The 19,376-nt window shown below is 37.4% G+C and overlaps 1 protein-coding gene and 1 long non-coding RNA gene across 15 annotated transcripts in view; one reads left to right on the forward strand and one right to left on the reverse strand.

Moving 5' to 3' along the window:
* Positions 1-17,940, reverse strand: part of fmnl2a (formin-like 2a) — a 134,206-nt gene extending 116,266 nt beyond the window's left edge. For all 14 annotated transcript variants that reach the window (XR_015499048.1, XR_015499049.1, XM_087267397.1 and 11 more), the window contains exon 1: positions 17,558-17,940. Coding sequence is in view for 12 of the 14 variants with exons in the window: in XM_087267397.1 (XP_087123523.1) it covers positions 17,558-17,671 (114 nt within the window). In the remaining 2 variants the exon portion in view is untranslated. The remainder of the gene's footprint in view (positions 1-17,557) is intronic.
* Positions 590-5,295, forward strand: LOC147842238 (uncharacterized). Its single transcript, XR_015499149.1, has 2 exons — positions 590-4,557; positions 4,863-5,295. It is a non-coding gene; the product is annotated as an uncharacterized LOC147842238 (long non-coding RNA).
* Positions 17,941-19,376: the final 1,436 nt, after the last annotated feature.

Here is a 19,376-nt window from a genome sequence, read left to right on the forward strand (position 1 = left end):
TCTTCTAAATGTGAGTTTTGTCACTGTTTTGGAGCACACTAGAGCAGGGGTTCTCAACTGGTTTGGCCATGGGACCCACATTTTACATGGACCCAAATTTTTAGGACTATAATATTATTTTAGGAATTATACTTAATTTGTATTTATTTGTTAACATAAACAAGAAGTGACAGATACATCATAAGAAAATCACCAAGACTTGCAATTAAACACTGTTTTATTGCTGTCATTTAACTAAATGTATCAAATTATAGAAATATTACAAAGTAAAAAAAACAAATACTGTTAATAATAAACTGTTAATAAAACATGTTTTCTGGTTTCTAAATGTTGTTTTAATTTAGAAGGTTTCATGCTCTCTTAGGAGAGCACCTCACCAAATATGACACTGAGGCTTTAAGACTTTTTTTGTCATCAATGTATACATCCATACTTTACATATTCATGGTCGTATTTGCACTTTGACATATTTGTTGCAATAATTAAATGAAATTTCACATGTCAAACTGTAGGGTTGTCGCGCACGCATTTCAAAATAAAAGTCCGACATAAGCAAAATAAGTAAAAAATGTAACTTTTTTTTTTTTTTGATCACAAACTCACAAGCAAAAGCAAATATCATGATATTGTCATATTTGTAACTCAGAGAATGCAAACCTGCTTCCATTGTGAAGTTTCTTTGTTCATTAGAATAATTGTCTCTATTTTTAACCAGAGCCTAATTCTCTGAGGGGATTCTGTACAGCCCTATATAGGGGGGAAATCACCCCTTCTTTACAGGAAAAACATCCTCTGTATTTAATTCACAGCATCTGGCTAACAAAAGCACGCCGACTGATCCTTTAATACCAGGCTCAAGACTCGGCTCACTCTGTGTGGCCTGTACACCACTCGAAAAAAAGGGCCTTCCTTTCTCTTCAGATGATTAAACACCAAGACAATCAAACTGAGAGATCCTTTTTTTTTTTGCATCAAGCACAATCAACGTTAAATGACTGGAAACCATTATACATAGACCATCACAAAGCACCATAGATATCTCAGTTCTTTACCCTAAACAATATTAAGATTAACTTAACAGAAACAAAAGGCTACAGAAACCTCAAAATTGTGTTCAGGTTTGCTAAAGTATGCAGTCGATAATATTTTTGAGCTTTATGGAAGTTCAAACATTACCAATCAAATTCTTTCATGAGAAAGTTACATGCTGTACACTGCAAAAAAATGCAGGGTTCCACACAACTCCGCACAAAACGATTAAGTTAACAAATTTGGGTGGATTAAACCAAAACAATGAAGTTGTCCCAAACAAACCTCATGTTATATTATTAGTCACAACAACAATATTAAAGTCTTAATTTCAAGAGTCCACACTTAGATATTGCTTGACTACCCAGGAGAGAACCCCGAGCTTGGAGATAGATGAGCCCAAGGCTCCCGCCAGGTCAATAAGCATTAGGAGGGATATGAGATCAGGTAGTTCTCGATAACTTCCCAAGAGTAGACCACTAACTGCGCCAGTTTGTACGTAGTAGGTGCTTGTGACTAACTATTGTTGTATGCTTTTTGAGTGTGGGAGGAAACCGGAGTACCCGGGGAATACCCACGTGAACAAGGGGAGAACATGCAAACTCTGCACAGTGAGTGTCGGCTGGCTCGGCTAGTGTTTGAACCAACGGCCCCCCTGCTGTAAGGCAACAGTGCCAGCCACTGAGCCACCATGTCGCCTGAACTTAGAATTGAGGAGGAGGGAGAAGGGATTGATGGGGGGGGGGGGTTCCAAAACGAAGATGAGGAATGAAGTTTAGACTGGATATTTAAATTAAATTTGGAAGGATCCGATTGGCTATTTAGTGATTTGTGATAGGGATCAGCTGTAGTCAATCCTTTTACGTGCTCCCCTTGAAATGACTTTGTGAAAATTCACTTAAATCCACTCCAGTTTTCATTTTTATTCCAAAGCTTCTAGTTGATCATTTGGAAAAGTGTCAGAAGGTCGATTTTTTTGATGAATCATATGTTGAACTGCATCCCAATCATCACAAATACTGCAGAAGACCTACTGGAACCCACATGGTCATAACATTCTCACAGAAATCAGTCAAGTTTGGTGAAGGAAAAATCATGGTTTGGGGTTACATTCAGTATAGGGCGTGTGAGAGATCTACAGAGTGGATGGCAACATCAACAGCCTGAGGTATCAAGACGTTTGTGCTGCCCCATTACGTTAGGATAGCGCTCCTTCTCATACTTTAGCCTCCACATTAAAGTTTCTGACAGCAAAGAAGGTTAAGGTGCTTAAGGATTGGCCAGCTCAGTCACCAGACATGAACATTATTGAGGATATCTGGGGTAAGATGGAGGAGGAGGCATTAAAGATGAATCCAAAGAATCTTGATGAACTCTGGAAGTCCTGCAATAACGCTTTCTTTGTCAGTGCACAGATGTATGGATGCAGTCCTCTAAGCTCATGGGGGTCATACACAATATGCAGCATGACTTTATATTCTATACTGTACATTATTTCTCTTCAGTGTCAAGACTTTTGTCTAAGCAAAGTCAGACTTTACTGTCCTAATGAAATAAATATGAATCAAGGAACGATCATACTTTGTTTTGGTAAAATAAGCGTAATCTAGAGGCTTTCACCTTTCATATAAGCCACTTCTGATACCAAATGATCAACTACAAATCAAGTTATAATTTGTTGTTCCTACAACTTGAATATGCGACAATAATTTTGTCAGGATTTTATCTATATTAAATTAATTGTTCATTTGTGTATTTATTTTTAATTTGACTTGTTTTGTACTGCCTTTATTAAATATAATCGTATTACATCTCATTCGCACCGCCAGATTCCTTTAAGAGGCAGTTCTGCAAAGAGGGTGTTACCACATTTCCACTGAGGGACTAATGGAAAAACTACTGCATTTTTACAGATATAAGTCACCCTTCTACAGCTCAACGAGAAAGTAGAGACGGTGATCCAACACTTGAGTCATATTAGAGATATTGGTGGTCTAGATTTTTCCGGCTGATACAGTAGAAATCTAATGTCTAAGTTTACAACGGTAGATTTAGGGACTCATTGCATAATGTGGGTGCGAGATGAGGTAAACACCACGATTCACTTATAAACAGAGCCATCTGTGTGTGGATTTAGTCGAGCTCTTGAGGTCATTTTAAAGGGTGAGAGAGAATGTCAACAATAGCAATCTTTTCAGACTTATTTTTTGCTTCACACAGCAAGCAAGTATGTCCCAAATCTGATTTTACGCCCACATGTGACTCAGATTTGTTTTGTTTTGATGGTGTGAACAGCAAAAACTGCATACAATCCATGTTTTCCATTCTGATTTGTGCCGCTGGTATTAAATCTGATAGATCAGTGGCCTGATTCGTAAAATTTGAGTAGAAACCTTCAAATAATTTAATGTACACCAGAATAGATTGAACATATTAATTAATTATACTAATTATGGCATGGATTATTGCTCATATGATGATTTAAAGTGGTTCAATTAAGTCGATACATACTGTAAGTTAGATATGTTTACGTAGAGTTTACTGATTTTTATAGATCACAACTTCTGCGTGGGAAGTGGTGTACGCAGATTTCCGCTTCTATTGTTTTGCATGTGCCGTGAGGAGACCCCAGATGTTTTGCAATGGGGCTGCAGTATGAACAGTTATGTCGAATTTCATACAACATGTCATTTTTGATTGACGTGTCATTATTCCAGCCTGATCTCATGAGGAAATGGAAGTATTTTACGTGTTGGCAGTTAAGTGGCTAATTCGTATGAATTCGTATGAGTTCAATCGTATGAAAATGTATGATTTTAAAAAGGAGGCGTGGCACCTAACCCTAACTGTCATTGAATGATGAGCAAATCGTACTAAATTGTACGAATTAGATTGTACGAATTCATACGAATTAGCTACTTAATCAAAAAGTTACGAATTGCCGTGAGATTGCGTTGATTATTCTGCACTGGTGCATATTACAAACTTCATCTTATAACAAGATCTATCAGTAAGTCAACTTAAATAAGCATTGTCATCAGCTGTTAAATTCAAATCTGCTTTCCTGCATTGGCTGGCGCTTAGTCAGAGAAAGACGTGCGTAAGCGAGTGTTTGTGGAAACAGCAATAATCGTCTTTTTAAACATGCTTTATTCACACCATATAGACATTTTGTAACTATAGAGCCAGATAAGTCTAAAAAATAATACATTTAAAAATTACAATTCATACATTCACAATACAATTCAAACTCACAAATACACTAATCCAATACAGAAAATCTAATAGTGTGTGCTTCTTTTAAAATATTCTTTCAATTTCGGCATCACTTTAAATTGACCTCTGCATCAACTATCACCTTTTTCTTCCTCCTCTCTCAGATTCTGTATTCTCTTTTTAGGAAAAGAAAGGTCTGAATTGCTTTGAAGATCTCCATATTAACAACGTGTTTGCAAATTTTTCTAAAATTATCATCGTTATTTAATCTCTTTCCCTCCCACTTATTTCGTTATTTTCAGATTGGACGTTGTGCTTCCTCTCTGTTCTCTGAGTTTCCCTCCCTGCCTAAAAGGTCTCCATGGGAAGAGGTATTTAAACTGAATCCTCATATAAGTGGGATCATTTCTAAGATATACACAATTATTTTGTCAAAGGATAACTCTCATAAAATGAAAGCTATCAGGGTCTGAGAAGAGGAACTTGAGTTAGAGTTTGAAGATGACTACTGGAGTGCAGTATTGGACAGTCTGCGCACAGTTTTAAACAATTTAAAACAATACACAGAGCTCATCCCTCAAAGGCTAAACTTTCTAAAATATATCCCAATGTTTTAGATATGTGCGATCAATTTAAACTTTCACCATGTAACCTTAGTCATATGTTTGTATTTTGTCACAAGTTGCAAAATGATTGGATTACTTTCTTTAAAGGCTCTACTTTCTTTGAGAAATGTATACACAATATCAGAGGTAGGGGAGAACAGTTTTTTTTTGAAAAATGGCAACAATTTATTGCATTATTTAATCACTTAAAACCTGTGGATTGAGTGAAGGTATATGTGTATGTATGTTTGTATATGATATGTTATTATTTTTTCTCTGTATTTGTTTTATTTATTATTATTGTGTTTATTTTATTTATTATTTACTTATTTATTCGCAGATGTTGATTGTTTTATTTGGGGATTGTTTTGTGGGTTGTTATAAAATGTAAAATGCTATTTGCAAGAATAAAACTTCCATGACAAAAAAAAAAAAAATACACAAATCCTATTCATAAATTCAAAACACGATTAAAAAAAAACCTAGATCAAAGTCGCAAACTTAAAACACGATTAAAAAAGTACATAAATCCTATTCATAAATTCAAAACACGATTAAAAAAAAACCTAGATCAAAGTCGCAAACTTAAAACACGATTAAAAAAGTACATAAATCCTATTCAGAAATTCAAAACACATTTAAAAAATACACAAATCCAATTTGTAAACTCAAAACAGAACTCAAAAATACACAAATCTAATTCATTTGGTGAAAATATTTATGATTTTTACTTGTTTTGAATTGTGATTTGAATTAACAAAGTTGGATGTTGTAAATGTGTCTATGAATTTTATTTTGTTAATGAGCAATTCCGTGCAAATGTCAACCTTGCCATAAAAAAAATTACGTTTTTACCAAAATACGGAAACAGTTTCTGGATTTTTTGTGTAAGCAAGTATTTTACAGTACTTTAAAAATACTCAAAAATGCATCTGTCAATGTTTTCAAACTATTATATTTGATTTACCAAAGTCACACAAATGGTAATTTCACATCCGTCACATCCATAACGGAGAGATGTCACATCCATAACAACACTTTTTCCTCAGAAATGTACAAATATTAAATAAAATGAAACCAATCATTTTTGTTTTATCATTTTGATTAGCGTTATTTATTTTGGGTTGTGCAGTTTAATTCACAGAATTTTTACAAAGTATGTTGTATATTGTAAACTCGCAGACTTTTTTTGTCACATCCATAACGCATGCTTATTTTCCTCATTTAAAGTACAAAACATGTTTACAGATTGATATTTTTATGCTCCCATAACTCTGTGGCTAGTTGCTCTGGAAAATATAAATAAATTTTTCAATATAATGTTAATATATACTTTCTGTCAATTTATGTGTTGAGTTTTTACTGCAAATGTCACATCCATAACGCTGGAATTGCTCTAATGTTTTATTTTTGAAACTGATCTGGCTCCATAGTAACTACTGTAGAACGTTTACCCTACGTGCATTATTTTTTGACCTTACCAGGTCATTCATGTCCTTGATCAATTTACACCCTTACTAAAAAGAAGTATACTTTACAGTCTATGTTGATAGATTCAACAAATGGCCATGAGACTTTGTTGATACAACCAATTTATGTTCAGACACAGATTTTCCCCTTTTTTGTGTTCCTCAATATGACTTATAACCTATTGTATTTTAATAGCCTTTTTTTTTCATGTTCATTAATACGAATTTTAAACTATTGTATTTTTTTTGTGTTCCTCAAAACAATGTTTGTGTTAAAAGCTATTGTGTCCATTCCATTGGCAATAGCTTTCATATCTCCTGACTGATAAACACACACTTTTAGAAATATTTTTATACATAAAGTAAAATGATGGCAAATAAATGTAGTCACGCGTATTCATTGCAAAAACTGCCCATAAAATCAGCACAAACAAATAGTGATGTATTCCAAATCCCCTAAAGCCAAACAATGTATTTCCGAAGTCCTGAATGATTTGACATGATTGGCCCTGAGACAAAAGCGAGCCAATAGAATTTGAAAACTGACGTGAAGCAATTTTTCGAATGCAATATTTGAATCTGCCACAGAGCTAAGGATCTAAACTGTACAGCAGACAGAGAGATTAAATCCACTCCTGTCAGAATTAAATTGTTCTCAGAAGACTCAGAAGTGTCAATAAAACCGTTGGAAAGTCAGTGGAAGTTAAGATTGTCCTTTTTGACTCATATCATGACGTACAGTACATCCAATTGACTAGCTGAAAAGAAATAGGACAGAGTATGATTTTGTCCTTTGGGTAACAATTAATAATAATAATAACAATTCCTTACATTTATATAGCGCCTTTCTAAACACTCAAAGTGCTTTACACACGGAGAGGGGGGGGGGGGGTGGAATCTCCTCATTCATCACCAGTGTACAGCATCCACCTAGATCAGGGGTCTCAAACTCAATTTACTTGGAGGCCGCAGGAGGCAAAGTCTGGGTGAGGCTGGGCCGCATAAGGGATTTCACAAAAAAAGTCCTCAAATGTCATTATTAACAGTTTTAATTATTTCTTCTGAACATGAAGTGTCCTGAACATTAATAGAACATTGAGTGAAGATTATGAACAGTTCTTCTGAACATGGCATCTTTTGCCTACTTCTTGCTGCCAGAGACTTGACAGCGCTTCTTCTCACAAATCTGAACCACATTTGTCTTTAGAGCGGAAGCAGTTGAGACCCTCAATAAGGCTTGAAGATGATCATCATTAAGTCTAGACCTGTACTTTGACTTATTGAAGTCCTAGGGAAAAAAGTGGGGGAACTCACTCAAAACTTCCATTCCCTCACCTAAAAAAAGGCGTATATATGTATAAATAAAACACCCCCACCCCACTCCAGTCACATCAGTCTGTACCAGTCTGTATCTACCTATAATATCAACACAATCTCAGGCACGTGCACACATAGGGCTCAACCTGTGCAGAGCACATGCCCTTTTTAGTCTTGCATAGAAAGTGCCCTTCCAAAATGATCAAAAGTGCCCCCGCGACGCGACACACCCTCGGTCCCGCCCTTCAGTAGGCGCGCGATAACACCGCTCTTGAGTACGCGCGCGACAACACAGCTGATCAGAACGCGCATGACAACGCGCATTGAGTGACAAGCTCGCTGTGTACGGATAGAATCAGCGGAGCGGGGAGCGCTCTCTCTCCCCGCTCCGCTGACTCTGTCAGTGTACGAGGTCGGCGCGGGCCACAAAATATTGCACTGAGGGCCGCAAATGGCCCGCGGGCCGCGAGTTTGAGACCCCTGACCTAGATGATGCCACGGCAGCCATATTGCACCAGACCGCACACAACTGATTGGTGGAGAGGAGCGAGGTGATGAAGCTAATTACATTATGGGGATGATTAGGAGGCCATGATGGACAGAGGTCAGTGGGCCAGGATGCCAAGGTTAAACCCCTACTCTTTTTGGAGGACATCCTGGGATTTTTAACGACCACAGAGAGGCAGGACTACAGTTTAACATCTTATAAGACAGCGCTTGCAGTATAGAGTCCTCCTTATTATACTGGGGCGTTAGGACCCACACACACAGGTTGAAGGGCCCCTGTTGGCCTCACTAACACCACTTCCGGCAGCAACCAGGACTGACCGGGCACAGCCCTGCTTAGCTTCAGTGGGCGACCATGTGAGAGTTGCATTTGCGGGAGACTCCCAGAACTTCCGCGAGACTTGGGATGTCTGTAATGACCTCCCGCCCTACTCATAATTCTCTCTTCATATAGCCGTATGCCTATTACATATCTATAACACTGTGATATAGCCGGGCTCGGATCGTATCTCTTTCTCACTACAATCGATCCGCTCCAGAGTTCGTTTCAATCGAGACCACCTCAGTCAAGCGATCTTGGGCCGATTGTTTTGGCGCGGATCCAAGCACCATTGCTGGATTCACATATGCCAAACGAACCACGCTAACTTGGCAAACGAGACAGGTTCCTAAACAAAAGTCTAGGTGTGAAAGCACCCTAGGTTTTTTTTACTTGGATATCTAAACACATGCTAAAAAACAAAATGAGTATGACATGCCTTACAAAAGAGTGATTTTTTAGATGGTTCACATTTTTCTGTGTACATGTATAGATCAAAGGACATATATTTCCAGCGTTTATAAACCTTGTTTTGCCTTCAGATCGCTTAAAATAAGTTTTAAAATCACTCTGAAAAAAGTAATCACAAATTTTAGCAGCGCTTTTTAAAAGCAGTTGTTATGGTTGCCTGGTGAAGAGATCCATCCTCTTTAGGCTAGATCGTCTCATTTCAAAACGCTCAGTTCAGCCTGTGTGGACTTTGAAGGACTCACCTTTGAAGTCTGCATCCTTGGGAGGATGCAACCTCTGAGATGAACACCTTATGATTGGGTTTTTACAAAATAATGAAGTGCACAGATAAATTGTTTCCAAGAGGCAGTGGCGCAGTGGGTAGCACGTTCGCCTCACAGCAAGAAGGTCGCTGGTTCGATCCTCTGCTCAGTTGGCGTTTCTGTGTGGAGTTTGCATGTTCTCCCTGCGTTCGTGTGGGTTTCCTTTGGGTACTCCGGTTTCCCCCACAGTCCAAAGACAGGTACAGGTGAATTGGGTAGGCTAAATTGTCCGTAGTGTATGAGTGTGTGTGGATGTTTCCCAGAGATGGGTTGCGGCTCATTCCGCTGTGGCGACCCCAGATTAATAAAGGGACTAAGCCGACAAGAAAATGAATGAATGAACTTTAAAATTTGATTGGAATTTGAAAGTATACTTTCTTGTTTTTTTAGAAGTATCCAATAGCCCATGAATAATCTTTTTTACAAGAAACTTGAAATCTGTTACTTGCCACATTTAAAACAACATGGTGAACAGGTATGCAAAACAAATTCAAATCTGGGCCAAAATCATATTTGAGCACTAAGCCTCTCAGCGTGAACATAAGTAAGCTTCTATGACTTCAAGTGCAATTCTTGTCTTCTAATACAAGGCTTCTTCTGTTGTTTCTCAGACAAATTACTCAAGCGATGTACTTGCATTACGAGACACATTCCTCTTCAAAGCCATAGTGAAACCCGTCTTCAGAAACGGTGAAGAGCAGCGTGCTATTGCTATAGTAACCACACTAACGTTTACGCCTGCTCTGGGAGACGTTACTCAAACACAAACATGGCTGTGACTAGATATTACATTTTAAAACAAAGACATCCACACTCCAGCTGAATCTCTCCCAGGCGGAACCAAGCTTCATTATTACAAAAAAAAAAAGGTCCCACTTTATATTAAGTGGCCCTAACTACTATGTACTTGTATCAAAAAATAAATACAATATACTTACTGTGTTTATAATGTATTTGAGAACACTTGTGGTTCTCTTGAGTTGGGATAGAGGTTGGGTTATGGACAGGTTTGGTGGTATGGGTAGGTTTAAGGGTGGGTTCAGGTGTAAGGGATGGTCAACAGTGTATTTACAAATGTAATTACAGAAGTTAATTACAGGTGTAGTTACATACAGGTATTTATTCAAGCATAAGTACATATTAAATACATGTATTTACACAATAAGTACATTGTAACAAACTATTAATTCTTGTGTAAGTACATATTAGTTAAGGCCACTTAATATAAAGTGGGACCAAAAAAAATAAAGATACAAGGAAAAGGCCATCAATAAACAGCAAATCACAGACTAAACCCAGTATATTTAATAAATATGCGTTACTATGACTGGAATCGAGGAATTAAGAGCAGCGTTTATGTACTTTAGCCTCTCCCAGTGTAACCTGCTAGTAAATTTGCAACACGCTTTTGTATAATTGAAGTCAGATATTATTTGTCCCACTAGATCTGTGAATCAGGGCTCTTACATGACACCACTTTAAAGGGATAGTTCCCCCACAAATAAAAATTCTGTCATCGTTTACTCTGCCTTCAACACTGTTTGTATTCCTTTTTGCTGATACAACACATTCTCTCTCGACTCCTCACATATTGACACTTGTCACTGTTTGACACTCAGGGAACCCCTCCGGAGTCATTTTACGACACGCTGTAATAATAGCTTATGGTTATTGGGGAGTTTTTCTTAAGTAAACAGTCAAGACCAGTCAGACCTAGAACAACACTTAACCATTTGTCAACATAAAACACAGGAAATACTAGGCAGATACAACTACAGTCACAATTGATTCAAAAGATATGAAAAATCCAACTCATTTTGCCTCGAAATTGATGCAATCGCTGCGCCCAATTCGCCGTACAGCTCAGGAGTCGCCAGTGATACATTCAAATATTGCTGCTGGACAGGAGACTTATGTCAAACATATGTCAAACAAACTTATGTCCCCTCTCTTCCTCCCGTTTGGAGGAAGAGAGGGGAGCCTCGAGCTCAGGTAGATCTCGACAACTCCCCTTTTTATAATAGCTAAAGATTAAGATTGAAGGCTATTAAAAGATATGCTGCATTATTAGATTACCTGTATTGAAATTTAGATTTAACGATTAACTTGTTGTACATGTTTTTGGAATGTGGGAGGAAACCGGAGAACCCAGGGAAAACCCACGCAAGCACGGGAAGAACATGCAAACTACACACAGAAACGACCACCGGCCTGTTAAGGAACTAGAACCGGTGACGTTCTTGCTGTGAGGCGACAGTGCTAGTCACTGAGCCACCGTGCTGCCCTATGGAGGGAAAGGTGAAAAGGTAGGGGTGGAAGGGGGGATTCTTCAAATCGAAGATGACTATAGTGAGAAAACCCTGGCTCTTTATAGTGGTTAGGAATGGCCTGATTGGTGGATCAAGCATGCTAATGCAGAACCAGCCGTGTTCAATCATAATCACGTGCTCCTCTCGAAATTAGATTATGAATAAACTTCACTTTGTGACCGATTGTTTCAAATGCTATTGTCTTGTAACTGATCACATCGATTGCTAATGACTCCCTCTGTCTCTGATGACCGATGGTGTCAAATGCTATCATATTAGCCAATGTGAAATAGCAAACAGAGCACAGTACTGAGTTATGCGTCATGCAGCAAGAATAAAGAGGTATTCTCAGCAGACATTGTTCAAAAAGACACTCCTTTTACTGTATTTTATTGTATTGTAGTAATATTAGAAGGTATTGTTGGAAAAAGGAGATCCGCTTGTGCCACTATGTCATACAATCTATTTATAAGAATGCATATTAATATATGCAGAAATACAGAAGTGTAAATCATAGGCCAACATTTTCTAGTGCCAACGTAAAACAGCCTGCAGGGTATATTTGAGATTGTGTCTAATAACAAAAAGATAATGTCATGGTTTTACATGCTGAAATATACTACTAAAGGCTTTGTGTATGGTATCTCGGGGAAAAGTGTCCTGTCAGAGACTTCCCATATAGCGATGATGTCTTTTTTCTTGGAAGCCTGAGGTTGAGGCATTAGGAACACTTTAGGGGTGTAATCATAGCTTCGAGTGGTATTTACTGCTATTAAAGCCCTGGTGTGTGCCAACCCACAGATGCTTGCAGTAGCTCCCTTACTGAGCGAGAAAGACTTCTTCAACCATCGGCTTATGCTTGAGTGCTGCCATCATCCACATGACATTCTGAGAGGAAAGTCTGATGTTTAGCTGACCGGATGATCTTTTAGATTGTTTTATAACTATCCCATGGGTAAAGTGGTTGGAAGAAAGATCAAGCTCCTATAATGGAATATAAAAACCATAAAAAACGAGGAAAAATAAATAAATAAATAACATGATTATGTTTAATATGATTTTGACCAATAGTTTTAGTCTAATTTGGTTTTATTACTCACATACTAAAATACCCCTGATGTACGTGTACGTAACACCTTAATTAAAATCTTTCAGATCACATCACTAACATTTTTAACATTATTTAGTGCCTGGACAGAAAAAAAAAATATGGTTATCATTCATAAAGGCTGATTTATACTTCTGCGTCAAACGCCGGCGTATGCTACGGCGCTTAGCCCTTCGCCGTGGCCGTCGTCGTGGCTGACGTGCACCTCTCAAAAATTGTAACTACACGTCGCAACGACGCGTAGCGCAAGCTCTGTGATTGGTCGGCTTGGTAGCGCTGACGAGTCTGGGCGGGACCGAGAGCCGCGCGAATGGCGCGAGCGATTGTTTACAAGTGTGGAGTCCCGTGAAGGAGCTCCGGATGGAAAGTTTTGTTTTGTGTTTACCTCATTGCACGTCCGCCGGTTCCTGCCTCAAAATGAGCGAGTTTGAGTCACTTGTACAACCAGGAAGTGTTCAGGAAACGCAAAACAGAAGCGAAAAAACTCGACACAGAGGAACATTTACACCTCACTGCCAACTAGCGTTTCGGAAGTGTTAATGCAGACCCACAGAGACAGCGCGCAGAAGTATAAATGCACAGCCGCGCGCGTTGCCTGCGCCGTGGGTTACGCCGGTCACTTGACGCAGAAGTAAAAACCAGGCTTAAAGGAGCGTTAAGCCTGATTTATACTTCTGCGTCAAGTGACCGGCGTAACCCACGGCGCAGGCAACGCGCGTTGCATTTATACTTCTGCGCGCTGTCTCTGTTGGTCTGCATTAACACTTCTGAAACGCTAGTGGGCAGTGATGTGTAAATGTTCCTCTGTGTCGAGTTTCTTCGCGGCTTTTTTACTTTTTCTGAACACTTCCGGGATGTACAAGTGGCTTATACTCGCTCATTTTGAGGCAGGAACCGGCGGACGTGCAACAACTTTACCTATGAGGTAAACACAAAACAAAACTTTCCATCCGGAGCTCCTTCACGGGACTCCAAACTTGTAAACAATCGATCGCGCCATTCGCGCGGCTCTCGGTCCCGCCCAGACTCGTCAGCGCTACCAAGCCGACCAATCACAGAGCTTACGCTACGCGCCGTTGCGACGTGTAGTTACATTTTTTAAATGGTGCACGTCAGCGACGCCGAAAGCCACGGCGAAGGGCTATGCGTCAGCGCCGTACCATACGCTGGCGTTTGACGCAGATGTATAAATCAGCCTTTAGAGATCATGACAATAGCACGCTCTCTGTGTGTGTGTGTGTGTGTGTGTGATGTGTGAGCATGAAGGGCAGGTGATCTTGAAACACAGATTAGGAATAAGAGCTTCCAATCTGCTCCAGCCAGACAGTGACGTCAGACGTGACAAACCGGGACTCATCAGGCCATGACTCGATGCAATTTCTACACCGAGAACACTGTGACTACTATTAAACAACCACAAATAAAAACAGCAAGTTAGAGACTCCCAAAGCAACAACAAACGAACACGCAGCGTTTGCTCCTTAAGGGTATTGAATGGATTCTACTGCTGAAATAACCACAGCCTGAGGGTCTGTGAAAGAAAGAGACTCAACCAACTCTGTTTCCTTAGGGACAACCACATTTTGCTTTCCTTGAAGAAACCTCCAGTTCTCTCTGAACAGTCTGCATGAGTGTGTGTTAATTGAAAGGGTTGGTCTAGTGTTAGTGAAGCATTAGGTCTGACCTACATTTATATGTCCTCATAAATCCAGGCCTTGCAGACGGCCACATCTTTCTACCGGCACACACACACACACACAGCAAACTTCAGGTAGCTGCATACTAATCTATTACATTCCTAACATTCTTCCTTCAAAGGACTGGAGATTACAGCTTCATTACATCATTTCCTGCATCATGTTCAGCTCATCGTGAAGGACTGGATATGGAATGTATGAAAATAGTGGTTCAACCAAACAAATTTACACTTTTTTTTTGTTGCCGTTTGTTTAATTTAAAATGAGCTTAATCAAGTCAATTCAGGAGATCTGTTGGGAAACTTTTTTATGTTCAATCCACTTGAGTTTGTTACGGTAACTTAAATGATTTGTGTTGGGACGATGTGACTGAATTGCGTGGAACAACTTAAAGTGTACAGTGGTTATATTAAAAAGGAACTTGATACATAACAACATGCTTATCTGTTATCTAGAAATCTTTGGTTTAACTGGGTGATTTTCCCCAAGACAGAAAAAAAAGCAATCAACTATCTTGGAACTGTTTAACACCAAAAACTTTCATAAAATTTTATATATAAAGTTTAGAAAAAGGGCAAATAATAGAAGTAACATTGTGTACTTTAACTAAAGGGGTAATTCACCTAATACTGAAGGTTTGGTCATCATTTGCTCATTCCTCTCTTGTCAAAAACCTGTTTGAGTTGATATTTTCTGTTAAACACAAAAGAACATATTTTGAAAAATCTTAGAAACCTAAAACCATTAACTTGCATGGTATTTCTACTGTGGACGTTAAAGGTTAACAGTTTCTAAATGTCTTCAAAACATCTTCTTTTGAGTCCAGCAGACAAAAGCAAGTTAATAGTGAGAATGTTTTCATTTTTTTGGGGGGTGAACCATCCCTTTAAGTGATCAGATACAAATAAATATATGAAATCAACATAATCTATAATATAAGAGCTATTTTGAATGTAAAGTGATAGAATGTAGCTACAACAGTCATGCCGAGTTAACAGAATTGCAGCAGATAATAAAATGTCAACGTAAACATATATTTAAAAGGATCCATATAAGTATGGAGATCCATATCCACATAAAAGATCAATCTATGTAAAAGGGACTACTGCCAAGTGTAGCATAGGATAGAATAGAATCACAGCAAAAGTACCTTACCGCTAAAGTATTCAACAAAACGACTATTCAAAACCTTTTAAATGTGACTAAGTAAAAACACAACAACTACAAACTACAATAGAATAGAATAGAATAGAATAGAATAGAATAGAATAGAATAGAATAGAATACAATAGAATAGAATAGAATAGAATAGAACGGAACAGAACAGAACAGAACAGAACAGAACAGAACAGAACAGAATAGAATAGAATAGAATAGAATAGAATAGAATAGAACAGAATAGAATAGAATAGAATAGAATAGAATAGAATAGAATAGAATAGAATCCATATATGCAATTTTGGACAAACTAGAATAGAATCACGACAAAAGTAGTGCTAACAGTAACACTAAAGTATTCAAGAAAACTAATCCACATTACCAACTTTTGAATGTAAATAAACAAAACAAACAAATAAATAAAAAAAACTAGAATAGATAGAAAAAACAGAATAGTACAATCAAAGCAAATGTAACACCAATAGTAGCACTAAAGTACGTCAAAAAACAAATCAATAGCTTACTTTAAATGTAAATAAAATATACAAACTACAACAGAACATGATAAAACAAATAAAAACAACTACAAACTAGAACAGAATAGAATAGAATAGAACAGAATAGAATAGATAAGAATAGAATAGAATAGAATAGAAGCAAATAAAAGCATCAGTAACACCAAAGTACATCAACAAAACAAATCAATATAGCCCACGTTTGGATATAAATAAATAAAAAAAACAACTACAAACTACAATAGAATAATAAAATAGAATGGAACTGAATAGCATTGAATAAAATTGAACAGTAACAATAATGTATTCAACAAAACGAATCAATATGACCAACTTTTGATTGTAAATAAATAAAAAAGAAAGTTTTGATAGAACAGAACAGAATAGAATAACAGCAAAAGTAATGCTAACAGTAACACTAAAGTAGCCTACGTCAACAAACCAAACCCCCCTAAACTACAACAGAACATAATAGAATAAAACAGAATAGAATTGCAGCTAATGTACATCAACAAATAAAATCCAGAGAGCCAAATATTGGATGTAAATAAATAAAAAAGAAAACTACAAACCAGATAAGAATGTAATACAATACAATCACAGCAAAAGTAACGGAAACAGTAACACTAAAGTACGTCAAAAAAACAAATCCATACAAGTTAGCCCACTTTTGGATGCGCTTTTACAATATAGATTGTGTCAAAGCAGCTTCACATTGAAGATCATAGTAATATATATATATATATATATATATATATATATATATATATATATATATATATATATATATATATATATATATATATATACAGTAGCCCACTCTTGTATATAAATAAAAAAACAACAACTACAAACCACAATTGAACAAAACTAATCAAAATAACCAACTTTTGATTGTAAATAAATAAAAAGTTAGAATGAATAACACCAAAAGGAATGCTAACAATAGTACTAAAGTAACGTTATGTCAACAAACCAAATCTATAACTTAGCCCACTTTTGAATGTAAATAAAAAATATATTTCTATTAAAATAATCAGAATAGAATAGAACAGAATAACAGCAAAAGTAACTATCATTAACACCAGTACAGCAAAAAATATCCATATAGCCCACGTTTGTATATAAATAAAAAAACAACTACAAACTACTATAGAATAGAAGCAAAAGTAATGCTAACAGTAACACTAAAGTATTCAACAAAACTAATCAATGTAACCAACTTTTTAGAGTTAGAATGAATAACAGCAGAAGTAACGCTAACAATAACACAAAAGTAACGATACATCAACCAACTAGATATAACCCACTTTTCACATATAACCCACTTTTGAATGTAAATAAAATATATTTCCATTCAAATAATCAGAATAGAAAAGAATAGAATAGAATAGAATAGAATAGAATAGAATAGAATAGAATAGAATAGAATAGAATAGAAGCGCAACCAAGAAAAAACACAAACTGAACGAGGACATTTCTTTCAGGTAAGTTAGTTTGGGGGTGACAATCGCAAAAAAAATGAAGTTACAGACCAGAACGAGCGCAAATCTCTCCTCCAGCTCCGCTGGCTCGGGCATGGGCAGTTTGAGGGGCATGTGGTGTCCTCTGGGGTCAGTGTGTTGGTTCATACTCCCCGCGTTCCCCATCTCTCTGTCTCTCCTCCGAAAATTTACAATCACACTTTTAATCTGCGGGTTCGTCCTGCGTGTACTCCGATATCCGTTCCCACTGCGCCTGACCGACTTTATCTGAGCTTGAACACTTCATGGAGGTTAGGAGCAGGGGTCCACCACGCGCAGCTGCATTATAACTTCTTAAAAGCAGCAGGAGCGCATATAACGTGCCCTATTCGCATGTTGCACAATGTCCGCACCACTCCCAGTGAGCCGCTCTGTTCTTCATGATTCAAGTCCCTGAAACGCACTTCTGCGGACAACTACAGCCGCTGTCGCTACAACTCCGCCCCTCGAGAGGGTTTAGCCAATGGCGCTACAGCAAGGGCTTTGCAGTTTGGTGGGCGCAGCTGATTGACTGGTGGCAAGCGCGCATAACATTTAATATCATTCCCATGACTTTTTTTCTGCTTATGTTTTGTTTTTAGAGATCAACAATTCAGTTTAAAAATATAAAATATAATTAGATATTTATATTAAGTAAAGGTAAAATATAATTATTGATGTCAAGATTTTTACTAATATTTAATCAAATAAAAAAATGTTACACACTTTCACAAAATGTAGCTGCAAAAATGAATGATCATATTTGTAATTATTTTAAATCGCCACTAAAATATATACGCTGCAAAATCAAATATACTGTGTGTTACCTAAGGAATGTCTGATTTTCAATATTTTTCTTTCTTTTTTTTAAGTGTAACTTAGTGCATGAATTATTGTGGATTCTTTGAATCATTCTATAATTTTCTGATTTATTTAGAAGTTTTTAGATTTCATTTTCAGAGCGATGAAATGACAAAAAAAAATTTACATCTCAACAATTTAATTGTGTTTTACCCTCAATTACAGGTATCAAGAATATTAAATATTGTGGATGTCTCTGCAGTGAATTCATATTTTAATAAAATGGCACACTCTCGTTATTAGCATGTTATGCCAAAGAATAAATAAATAATTGTGAAACAGCAGTAAAAAAAAAAATTAAATGAAATAAGGTTTATATAACAAAATTTAGTTTAAAAATCCTCAAAATGTCCATTTATTTTTTATATTTATTTACCTTTCCATTTATTTATGTGTTTACACACACACACACACACACACACACACACACACACACACACACACACACACACACACACGGCCCACTTTATTGGGTACACCTGTCCAAATGCTCGTTATGCAAATAATCAACCAATCACATGGCAGTAACTCAATGCATTTAGGCATGTAGACTTGGTCAAGACAATCTGCTGCAGTTCAAACCGAGCATCAGAATGGGCAAGAAAGGTGATTTAAGTGACTTTGAACGTGGCATTGTTGTTAATGCCAGATGTGCTGGTCTGAGTATTTCAGAAACTGCTGATCTACTGGGATTTTCACGCACAACCATCCCTAGGGTTTACAAAGAATGGTCCAAAATTAAGATCCAGTTCTTTAGGTGCAAATGCCAGAGGTCAGAGGAGAATGGCCAGACTGGTTCCAGCTGATAAAACGGCAACAGCAACTCAAATAACCACTCGTTACAACCGAGGTCTGCAGAAGAGCATCTCTGAACGCACAACACGTCCAACCTTGAGGAGACACACTTTGGGCCCAATAGTACCAATTGAGCATCGTGTCAATGCCACAGCCTACCTGAGTATTGTTGATGACCATGTCCATCTCTTTATGA

Source organism: Danio rerio, chromosome 9, assembly GCF_052040795.2.
Source record: "Danio rerio strain M-AB ecotype USA chromosome 9, GRCz13ab, whole genome shotgun sequence".
NCBI classification, from domain to species: domain Eukaryota; kingdom Metazoa; phylum Chordata; class Actinopteri; order Cypriniformes; family Danionidae; genus Danio; species Danio rerio.